The sequence below is a fragment of the Cucurbita pepo genome, chromosome 4, assembly GCF_057944985.1.
Source record: "Cucurbita pepo subsp. pepo isolate OVF chromosome 4, ASM5794498v1, whole genome shotgun sequence".
In the NCBI taxonomy this organism is placed as follows: domain Eukaryota; kingdom Viridiplantae; phylum Streptophyta; class Magnoliopsida; order Cucurbitales; family Cucurbitaceae; genus Cucurbita; species Cucurbita pepo.
This window is the reverse complement of record NC_141801.1, coordinates 8,993,122-9,004,127: the sequence shown is the minus strand read 5'-3', so window position 1 is coordinate 9,004,127 and position 11,006 is coordinate 8,993,122. Positions and strand designations below refer to the sequence as shown.

Genomic DNA, 11,006 nt, shown 5'->3' with positions numbered 1-11,006 from the left:
CAATTCGTTCTTACGTCGTCTATGGCCAAGAAACGTATGTTCGAGCCTCTGGCCTCGGTTTAAGAGAATGTTTTAGAAAACAAGGGCAGAGAGAGATTTTTGGAAGAGACATTATATAAGCAAGTAAGAGAGAAATAACGACGTCTCACAGTATATAACCTTGGGTAGGGAGAAGGTGACAACTAGTCGTATCCCACTCTAGTACATTCTGAGGCATTTCATGTTTGACAGGCCTAGACATGATATTTCTGAAACGTCGTACTTCCTAGAAATACAAAAGTAAAACACTAGAATATGAAAAGACATAAAGGGTTTGGCTTGTCATGGGCATGCAGCCATGGGCAACACACTTTGGACGAGCATGACCGTGACATCCTCCCCAGATTACTTTCAAACCTGGCGATGTGGGTGGTGGCGGAGTCCAGATCTTCGGCGCGTTCCCAGCTAGTTTCCTCCGTAGGGAGATTCTTCCATTTGACAAGGAATTCACGAATCTTCCGTGCAGGTCTTCCTATCTTCCTAACCCTGTCGGCTAGGATCTCCTCTTTTCTTTGGTGTCTCTTTGTTTTAGATCGATGCTCGGTCTAGTGATTACATTTCGCTGGTCGTCATCTGGGTCAGGGTGATATGACTTCAAGTTGCTCATATGAATGACTGGGTGGATTTTCATCCATGTGGGTAGCAACTCTATAGGAGGTAGCCCCAATCTTTTTAAGAACTTCAACCGGGCCTTCATATTTTTGAACTAGTCTCTGGTCCTTTCGGCTGCGAAATCAGATCTGTTCTGGTCTCAACTTGATGAGGACTTGATCTCCTGCTCGGAATTGGAGGGGGCGACGCTTCTTGTCCGCCCACTTCTTCATATGCTTGGAAGCTTTCTCGAAATATGCGATGTTCGTCCCCACTCCCAAATTATGCTCGGCTGAACTAACAGCCCAACTATTTTTCAAACACATTGTAAAGTTATGAGGCATTCTGTCGAGCATCATCATCAGTGATAGGGATGGTAGATTCATTGGCACATTCTGGACCGAACTATTCGCGGTATCAGAGCTAGGTTTTAGAAAACGAGGGCAGAGAGATTTTTGAAAGAGACGTTATATAAGCAAGCAAGAGAGAAATAACAACAGCTCACAGTATATAACCTTGGGTAGGGAGAAGGTGACAACTAGTCGTATCCCCCTATAGTACATTCTGAGGCATTTTATGTTTGGCAGGTCTATACATGATTTTTCCGAAAACGTCATACTCCCTAGAAATACAAAAGTAAAACACTAGAACATGAAAAGACATAAAAGGTTTGGCTTGTCATGGACAACACGCCTTGGACGAGCATGACCGTGACACTTGACTGCAAGACCCACCTATCGAGCAAAGTGAAAGAAAGACTGATTGGAAGATTGGACTAGGTTTATCACTCGTCTATGTTATTAGAAATTTTAATTCAATATTCTAATTAATTTCTAACTACACTATTTATATTTAAATATATAAAAATTTAAAAGTAATTATAATATAAGATCCAATAATAAATCAAATATCTTAATCTAAATTTTCAATTAATTTTTAAATATAAATTTAAACTAATTAGAAAGACATCTTTTGAAATATAACCATTATATTCAAATTATGTAAAACATTAAAAAATAATAATAATAATTTTATTAGAAAATTTTCAAAATAATAATTATATTAAAAAAATAGAGAGGCATGATAATGCTTAACCTATAGTGCGATTTTAATCTAAACGGCATACTTCATGCAATAACCACACCATACAAAATGTACATCGTGTATAATTCAAACAAAAATATTTGACATATCATAAAAAATTAAAATTAATTTAAATACAGACATACCTCGTGTGAAATTGAGAGAATGTCGTGAGCATAAGAATAAGAATAAGAATATCTAACATTTCTTTTCTTTTTTTTTTAAAATAAATTTGTTATTTCATCGTAACCAAGCACGAGAATTTTTTATCACCATATTTATTGATTAATATTTTTTAAAATAATTTAGCAGATCTAAAATTTGAGAGTTCGATATATATAATTAAACAACACGGAGATAACAAGATATGATTCCGTTTTTCAAAGGTTTTTTTTTTGTGCAAAATACACGTTACAAAAATTATAAGGACGACATACTCTTTTTTTTTTTTTTCAATTTTCTTGTTCAAATTGATAAATGGAAGATGCGATGAAATTTTTGAACTAATTTAAAACGAATAATTATCCATTTCATTAAATTGAATATTAGCGACGTATTATTCTCAATTGGCTTACTTTTTAAGAAATTGTATCTTATTGAGCATTCTAATCTTCATAAATCTATTTTGTCAATATTTTATTCTCTTAATTATATTCCATGTGTTTTTTTTTTTTTTTAATTCATCGAGAACAACATATAAATAATGCATCCACTGCTAATAGATATTGTCGTCTTTGGACTTTTCCTTTCGAGCTTCTCCTCAAGATTTTCTGCTAAGGAGAGGTTTCCACAACTTTATAAAGAATGTTTCGTTTCTCTCTCCAATCGATGTGGGATCTCACAATCCACTCATCTTCGAGGCCCAAGATCCTCACTAGCACTCGTTCATCTCTCTAATCGATATGGGATCTCACAGTGTTATTTCTTTTGTCTAACGTTGTCTACTAAACCTACATTCTCATGGATCATATCTCTTGCATACAAGCCGAAGGAGTCCAGCCTTTCAACATGCTATAATTTGCAGTAATCAAACTAGAAGGCAGTTTTGTGCTAGACATAAAAAAGAATGTAGGAGGAGAGGTCATTGTTAAGGAGACAAATCCTATTCAAGAACGTCCTATCATATAAGGTCGAAATGTGCACAACTCCGAATCCATTTTGCACCTAAGATATCATGCAATTCATCATCACAATAATTGTAACAGTTCAAACCCATTACTAGTAGATATTGTCTGTTTTGGTCCGTTATGCATCACCGTCAACCTCATGGTTTTAAAACACATATGTTAGGGAGAGGTTTCCACACCCTTAGAAAAAAAATGTTTCGTTCCCCTCTCCAATCAATGTGGGATCTCACAATCCACCATCCTCGCTGGCACACTGCCCAGTGTCTAACTCTAAAACCATTTGTAATAGTTCGAGCCCACCACTAGCAGATATTGTCCGCTTTGGCCCGTTACATATTGCCGTCAATCTCACGATTTTAAAACACGTTTGTTAGGGAGAAGTTTCCACACCCTTGTAAAGAATACTTCGTTCCCCTGTTCAATCGATCTGAGATCTCACAATTATCATGGTTCCAATCTATTGAAACTGGCCATCCAATAACAACAAACTGAACCGACCAAAATTAATCCAAATGGAACAAGTCTACATTTGTTGTTAAACCATCAGTATCGTTGCTATTTTTTTTTTCCCCTCTGTTTTCTTCTTGCAGCTCTCACTTTGAAGGGGTTTTGATCTCCATTCAACACACTTATGTTAATTAAATTGCAAATGGTTTGATAAAAGTTCATAAACAGTCGAATCATAGAGACTAATTCTAACCTTTAAAATCATAAACACTAAATTCTAACATTCTTCCATCATAGAGCCAAATTTGTAATTTAACCGTTTTATGTAAAACATGTTATAATGTTTAATAAACGCTACCCCACAGTGAATTTGAAAACCACAGTATTTGACCAACAACAGTTTCTATGGGAAATGGAAGGAAGGAGAACCAAGACATTGATTTTGAAAATGGCCCAGACAGAACTTTGAAGGGAGGTGATAAAAAGTGCAGTTGTAAAAGAAAAATGAATCCGGCCTCAAAAACTGTTCCAAATCCTATAAAATCCCACATTAGTCGAGGAGGAGAACGAACATTCTTGGGGAGGACAATGAAACATTGTTTATAAGGGTGTGAAAATCTCTCCCTAGCAGACGCGTTTTAAAAACGTTGAGGAAAAGCCGAAAAAGAAAACCCAAAGAGGACAATATCTGCTAGCTATGGGCTTGAGCGGCCTATGGTTATGCCCATTTTTGTAGCACAAAATCCTCAACCATATTAACTCCCAACATTTCAGAAAAAAAACCCTCGGAAACTATAAGTTAAGCTGCTTCGTTCCTCGAGAACCGCTCACAGCTTCACAAGAAAGGACTTATGCTACCCCACCGTTACAAATGGTATCAGAGCCAGACACCAAGTGGTGTGCAGCGAGAACGCTAGCCCCCCAAAAGGGGTGAATTGTGAGATCCAACATTGGTTGGTGGGGTAGACCTCTCCCTAACAGACGCGTTTTAAAACCTTGAGGGGAAGTCCGAAAGGGAAAGCCTAAAGAAGACAATATCCGCTAGCGGTGAGCTTAGATTGTTACAACGTCTCATTCCAAGCACCAAATTGTAACTAAGTGGCAGATGAAGTCATCTAAACCCAATTAAATGTATCAACAGTGTACATTTAACTCAAAATTGACATGTCAAAGCAGTTGCAAGCTCACAAAGAGTGAAAAAATGGACAGTTCCAACCAGCAATTACAACAAACATTTATTGAACAAAGATCACATCAAATTCAACAGAGGCATTTTTGTGTCTATACACCAAATGTGGCAGCTAACATAAAACAGTTCACTGAAATCGACACATCAAATATTCAAGGCAAGTGCAAGCTCATTACGAGTGAAAAATTGGCAGTTCTTTCCATTCAGGAATTTCATCAAACACCTTATGTACACTCCACTAAAAATGGGATTTAACAAATACCCAGACCCTCTATTCTAAATTCGAAAAGAAAATTACCAGTTTGAGTTGAATTTCAAAGGAATTGTTGCTTCTAATTCTCAGATGTTTCACCTTCGCCAACGAAAAACGAACCGGTGGAAGACGTCGTTTGTCGCTGCTGGTGCATCGATTGTTGTTGATCGGACTTGATAATACTCTCCATATCCCTCATTCTCATCCGAGCTACGCTTGTAACGAGAATGGCGGCGGTGCCAAGAGTCCAAACCCAGAGGATCTTTAGGCCAGGGCTATTCTCTCTCGCCATGCCAGAACTTCACTTGGACGGCCAAAGCTCAAAAGCCTAGCTTTATGAAACTCTTAATTGCCCCATTTCTTAACCTTTTTCTCTCACCTTAAATTACAAGATTTAGTTAATATATAATTTTTTTTTAAAAAAAAAAACTAATAAATTTTTAAATTTTTAACTTTTTTTTTTTTTTTTGAAAATTTACAAAAATAAAAAAATAAAAATAAATAAAATAAATAAAATAAATAAATAATAAAATAAAATATTAGAGTGTTATTATACCTTAAATTTAATTTTTAAAACAATTTTAAATATATTATAGACCTATTATACAACAAATTCATCATTAAAAATTAAAAATTTTCATTATGTTATAAAGTCTCGTAATTAGTGTTTTACTATTTAATATATATATATATATATATATATATATATATATATATATATAATTTTTAAGAAAAATTAATCGTAAAGTAAAAAATTATAAGAAATAGGACGAGAAATAGATAAAATGTTTTAAAAAAACACAACAAACAAATAGATTAAAAAAAATCATAAATTCATATTAAAGAAAAGAAAAAAATTTAAAAAAATAGCTTTTTTTAGAAGTATTATTGTTTTAATTATATAAAAAATTATTTTTATATGATTTTATTTTGAATATAGTTAGTTAATTAGTTATTTAAGTAGAATAAATCGGCAATAATGAATAAAACATATATTTAATTCAGCTATATTAATAAAAGCTTATTAAATAAATTTAATTACTTGTTTACTGAAAAATATTAATTAATTAGTTATTGATATCTTAAATATATTTAATTAGTTAATTATTGTTATTTAAATTAGTTTTTTTTTTTTTTTTTTTTTTTTTTAAGATTTGGGTTGGGTTTAATTTTTGGAAAATAGAAAATTTAGGTTGGTTGCCAACATTTTGTTTGGTCAAGTCAATCTAATCAACCCGAAAATAGGGTTACAATCCAACACAGCTCAATCCAACCCAATCCAACCCAATAGCTATCTTATTTTTAAGATTATTATGGTTAGCCCACATATGTGTCTTAATTGACAGACATTACGATGCTTGCCTATGTAATAATGTTACCATGATGACACTGTCGAGTATCATCTATTTTTATTAGTGATAGAGTCGTTTATGGCTGGCTTGCATAAATAACTTAGTTGGTTTGACCGGGTTCTAGTTAGATCCTTTAGGTAATTCATGTATGGTATGTGAGTTGAAACTTGAGGATGATAGATACTTCAAGCACGTTACGAGAAAAGTACACACTCTTACTTGTAATTGTGTGAGATCCCACCCTATCAATTGGAGAGAGAAACGAAACATTGCTTACAAGAATGTAGAAATCGACGCATTTTAGAACCTTGAAGAGAAACCCATAAGGGAAAAATTAAGTCTAAAGAGGACAATATCTATTAGCGGTGGACTTGAACAACTATAAATGATATCAAAGATAGACACTAGGCGGTGTGCTAGCGAGGATGCTGGTAACGACGATAACAATCAAATAACCTGGAATGACCACATCTATATTTATAACCAACAAACTACTTTATTAAATGAAAGAATTAAAAGTTTTATAAAATATATATGTATTTTTATTAATTTAGGGTATTAATTCATGACAAAATTCTAAAATTTCCAACTAATTACAGTTTTAATAAACACATATTTAACAACCACTCTCCCAAATAGCGTCGTGCAAAACACGCGCAGAAAGAAAACAAGAATGTCATCCATGGAAGCAAATCAAGTGTCTTCCAATCAACAGTCAACACAACAATGGCGAGCGCTTCAACGCTCACCCTTCTTGATCATTACCACTCGTTAAATACTGCTTCTCCTCTCTCATTCTCTCTCGCTCTTCTCGCTCTTCTCCCAATCTTTCCCTCAGATTTTCCCTCATTTCCTCCCATGGCAGGCACACTTCTCGATTCTGGCATGGACGAAGTCCAGAAGCGCCTCATGTTCGACGACGAGTGCGTATTTCCTTTCCCTTTCTGGTTTCAGATTTCGTTTCGCTTCTTGTTTTTTTTGCTTTTGACTTTCGTTGATTCTTGATTGATTTCTTTCTGTTTCTGGTGGAGCATTCTTGATTTCGATTCTTGATGATTTGAGGTTTGAGGTTTTTGTGGAGCTATTCTCGTCTATTTGTACTTTCCGTTACTTGAATTTGAATGATTATCATGTCCGAGACCTTTGAAGGAAGTTGTACGTTCAAAACGCTTGCAAACGACCTCTCAGTTTAATGGCCCTCTGTTTCTGTTTCTGTCTCTTTCTCTTTCTGATGTTGCTTTGGACTTTGATTCTTTGATTCTTTTTTGTGTTTTTTGATTTCTCTGACCAGTTGTTGAGATTCCTGATGATTTGATATGCTCAATCTGGATCCAGTCTCATCAGTTTATGCTTTTTTGGTTCTTTTGAATTTGATTTTTAAGTCCTTTCAAACGAGCCAGGAGAGCTTAGGATCAAAATGGATAATATCATACTATCGTGGAGAGTAATGTTTTCTAACGTATAGTTTATCGATCCCTTTTTTTTCTCGTTTGTCTGATTAGCATGTTCGCTGCTTGTTGGTGGAAGAGGTATTTGAATGGGGAAGGAATTAAATCTGAGTCTCTTATTTCCTGGAAAGGGAATGAGAAGTTGTTGATCAAGTGTTTGAAACCAGTCGAATTACATTTCATTTGAAGTTCTTGATGATTTGATGCTTAAAATTTTCTGGGATCTGAACCTCTCTGGCTTAATTTGTATGATACAATGTTTGAGTTTGAATCATGGCATGGCCACGTGTTTTGAAGGTGTTTGGTTTGAATTCATTCACTTAGTACACTCGAATATAATTCATTCACTTACTCACAAATACCTTCTGTCGATCTTGAATTGTTGGATAGATGCATTTTAGTGGATGAGAACGATCGTGTTGTGGGTCATGAATCCAAGTATAACTGTAAGTCAAATCTTTTCCAGTATTGATTTCTTTGAAGCAAGTTCTTACGATAAAGCTAACCGTCATGCTTGAACTCTTTGTCTCCTTAGTTAGGAATCACGAACCTCTACAGTGGTATAATATTGTCCACTTTGAGCTTTATGTAGGTTGATAATGCCCTATATTCTCGTCTAACCTACAGGTCACTTGATGGAAAATATCGAATCTAAAAACTGGCTGCATCGCGCTTTTAGCGTCTTTTTATTCAACTCCAAATACGAACTCCTTCTTCAGGTATGTTATTTGGGTTTGATTCGGACCGTCTCTGAAATGGTGGCTGTTTTGTGAGATCCCATATCGATTGGTGAGAGGAATGAGTGCCAACGAGGATGCTAGACCCACAAGGGGTGTGGATTGTGAGATCCCACATCAATTGGATAGGGAAACGAGTGCCAGTGAGGACGTTGGGCTCTAAAAGTGGGGGGATTATGAGGTCCTACATTGATTGGAGGGGGAAACAAGTGCCAGCGAGGATGTTGGGCCTCGAAGGGGGTGGATTGTGAGATCTCACGTCGATTGGAGAGGGGAACAAAACATTCTTTATAAGGGTGTGAAAACCTCTCTTAGTAGACGTGTTTTAAAACCGTGCTGAAACTAAGTTAAAGTTTTGATGATGTCTATGGTTTTTCAAGCTTTCTTGTTTGTTTCGTTGTTAGTATTTTTCCTATCTATCTAAAATGTTTATATTCCGAACACGGAAAATGTTAACGTGTTGAACTCGATATCATCTCTGAAGCAACGATCTGCGACAAAGGTAACGTTTCCGCTTGTCTGGACGAACACTTGCTGCAGCCATCCATTGTATAGAGAGTCTGAACTAATTGAGGAGGAAGCCCTTGGTGCAAGGAATGCTGCACAAAGGAAGCTGTTGGATGAACTCGGTATTCCTGCTGAAGACGTCCCAGTCGACGAGTTCATTCCGCTCGGTCGAATGCTATACAAGGCACCCTCAGATGGCAAATGGGGGGAGCATGAATGTACCTTCCCTGACTATAACTCATCTGTTTACAACTTGAGCTGATTTGGTATCACATTTGTTTCTAATAAGTGTAACGTGCAGTGGACTATCTCCTCTTCATCGTTCGAGATGTCAACGTGAACCCGAACCCGGACGAAGTAGCGGATGTGAAGTACGTAAACAAGGAGCAGCTGAAGGAGCTTGTGAGGAAAGCAGATGGTGGAGAAGAGGGCTTGAAGCTGTCTCCTTGGTTCAGGCTTGTTGTGGACAATTTTCTGTTCAAGTGGTGGGATCATGTGGAGAAGGGGACTCTTAAGGAAGCTGCTGACATGAAAACAATTCACAAGTTGACCTGAGAGCTTAAACAATCAACCTTAACTGACAGTCTTCTACGAATAACTTAACTGACAGTAGGTTTTGTTATTCGGTGGAAATTGAAAATTTCTTGCACTATATTTATAAATGTGAGCCAATTTTTAAATAAACGTAAGGTTGAATTATCGAACCATTAGATTTTAGGTGTAAACTGCACTAATTGTAGTATACTAATTGTAGTATCCTAATCTTAGTTGAGTTTTCTCATGCATGCTTTGCTAGAGATATTCCGGATCACCCAAGTACGTTATCTACAATTTGAACTTCAATTTAGTCATACTTGAGAACTGAGGTGTGGTCTATTAGATTCCTAAGACAACTAGGTAGCTTAACGAGGACTTCTGATTGTAGGCTGCTCTATTTTGATTCCTCGAGTCTTTCTTAGTCCACGAGAACTAGGAATCTAGTCTCTCAAATTGTTGCTTACGATCCTAAGGTGCTTAGTTTGCTGGAGGCGTCTTGACCTAAGTCATCATCTAGTAAACTTAACTCTAATGTCCTAGCTCTATGTAGATTTCCAACGAGGTGCCGGAGATCTCACGTTTTCAACGAACCCTTGACCCCTACAAAGGCCACACTCCCTCAACGCTTCAACCAACTGAACCCTCATGGCCATTTGAGAATAACAAAGCACAAAGAGAAGGAAATCCAACGAAAACCTTCTCTTTGGAGTGCGATGTCGGCGAGACAGAGAGATTTGACCCAATGCCGTAACAAACGACACACGCTGCAGAAGTGGCGACCGACAACTCAGGACACACCACAGTATGCCAAACCACGTTTGTCGTCATGGTATTCAACGTGGTCTTATTGTCGGTAAGGGAGTTTATTTTTCTATAAATAGTTACGTCGTGGTTTGTTGTTTTAGGTTACACGAACACCTCCATTGCCTCGGGTGTGAAAGAGAAGTGGATAGAGACGTAGAAAATGGAAAGAAAAAATCACGACTATCAGGTGCTAAATTCAACTTCGACCTTATCAAAAGGATTTAAGTTCTATATAACTCCCATCTACTCAATTCAAGTGAAACTAAGTTACGAAATTAGAATTACTAAAGCTATTGAGCGAATATTCAAATAGGTAAAGCCTCGTATAAGTGAGAAAGAACTCAAAGGGCAAAAGCAAACTAAGTTATAGAAAGAGAACGTCGGTTAAGGCCAACCAAGTAAGTGGCTCTACTATCGGCTCGATCAGAAGACCTGTCTTATGTATGATGACACGTGCCCAATAGCACGTGTCATGTATGTTATTATGGTATTAGGATGTGTATTGATGATGCTATGATAATGCGATTTGATATGACATTATGATATGTTACGATGATGCTGCAATGTTATGATGATGTGATGTACTATGTTACTATCATAGGTTAGGATGACGATGTATTATGATGTGATGACATGACATGGTACGATAATACCTCATGTTACGATGATGTACATGTATGAAATGTTATGTTTGCATCATGATAAGTTTTTCTAATACACAACCCTTAGATGATGTTATAAATGATGAATGTATGAAGACTTATGCATGCATGTTACCTAAAGTAATATGTGAAGGATGTCTGGGTTGTGTCACATAATGATAAGGACCCCAGGCATATTGTATGCTCATTTATTAATCGGGATACTTCCCTTTTATGACTATGATGGGCCT

At 36.3% G+C, this 11,006-nt stretch overlaps 1 protein-coding gene across 2 annotated transcripts; it reads left to right on the top strand.

The window, feature by feature from the left end:
- The first annotated feature begins 6,773 nt into the window (after nt 1-6,773).
- On the top strand, nt 6,774-10,659 carry LOC111784081 (isopentenyl-diphosphate Delta-isomerase I). 2 transcript variants are annotated; one of them, XR_015420580.1, is made up of 6 exons: nt 6,774-7,004; nt 7,920-7,975; nt 8,157-8,248; nt 8,751-8,991; nt 9,075-10,139; nt 10,216-10,659. XR_015420580.1 is itself a non-coding variant. In XM_087123007.1 (5 exons), the coding sequence occupies exons 1-5, from the start codon at nt 6,808-6,810 to the stop codon at nt 9,326-9,328; spliced, it is 840 nt and encodes a 279-aa protein (XP_086979133.1). In that variant the 5' UTR covers nt 6,774-6,807; the 3' UTR covers nt 9,329-10,659. The 2 variants fall into 2 exon arrangements, 1 of the variants encoding a protein (XP_086979133.1); XM_087123007.1 differs by having other exon boundaries at nt 9,075-10,659.
- Nucleotides 10,660-11,006: the final 347 nt, after the last annotated feature.

Bases quoted from the DNA above. Each gene is read 5' to 3' on its own strand.
- LOC111784081 (XM_087123007.1), top strand. From the start codon at position 6,808: ATGGCGAGCGCTTCAACGCTCACCCTTCTTGATCATTACCACTCGTTA. The intron at 7,005-7,919 runs GTGCGTATTTCC...ATTGTTGGATAG, and splicing joins CGCCTCATGTTCGACGACGA to ATGCATTTTAGTGGATGAGA. The intron at 8,992-9,074 runs GTACCTTCCCTG...TGTAACGTGCAG, and splicing joins CAAATGGGGGGAGCATGAAT to TGGACTATCTCCTCTTCATC.